The 356-nt window shown below is 45.5% G+C and overlaps 1 protein-coding gene across 1 annotated transcript in view; it reads left to right on the top strand.

The window, feature by feature from the left end:
- The window catches only part of LOC123064239 (peptidyl-prolyl cis-trans isomerase CYP26-2, chloroplastic), a gene marked incomplete at its 3' end in the record, with an annotated part of 1111 nt that extends 962 nt beyond the window's left edge, over positions 1-149 (top strand). The window contains 1 exon segment of the mRNA XM_044487763.1: positions 45-149. Within this exon segment, the coding sequence (XP_044343698.1) occupies positions 45-149 (105 nt within the window).
- Between the last annotated feature and the right edge of the window lie 207 nt (positions 150-356).

Raw genomic sequence — 356 nt, 5'->3', positions numbered from 1 at the left:
GCATCTTTTTTACGATCCGATCGAGAATGAATGTGATTTTGCAGGGTGGCGAAGCTGATCGGGGACAAGAGAGCGGTGGTCGCAGAGCGAGGGTTCAACCGCCCCTACACCAAGATCCTAGTCACCAACTGTGGAGTCCTTGAGCAGCAGTAGTAGTAGTGGAATAAGCAAGATATATATACTTGAGGTTCATGCATGGCCTCCTTTCTCTTTTCATTCTTTCCTGTCGTCCACATTGCAACCAGTCTTAGATCATGCAAAGGCGTCCAAGGACAGTGGATTTGTTGTTTTGTTGTTTGAAAAGGCAGGTTACTCCATGGTTTTCTTCTTTGTTTCTTTCAAAAAGGAGGTTAACC

This window comes from Triticum aestivum, chromosome 3B (genome assembly GCF_018294505.1).
Source record: "Triticum aestivum cultivar Chinese Spring chromosome 3B, IWGSC CS RefSeq v2.1, whole genome shotgun sequence".
Classification (NCBI taxonomy): Eukaryota; Viridiplantae; Streptophyta; class Magnoliopsida; order Poales; family Poaceae; genus Triticum; species Triticum aestivum.
This window is presented reverse-complemented; position numbering and strand designations above follow the sequence as displayed.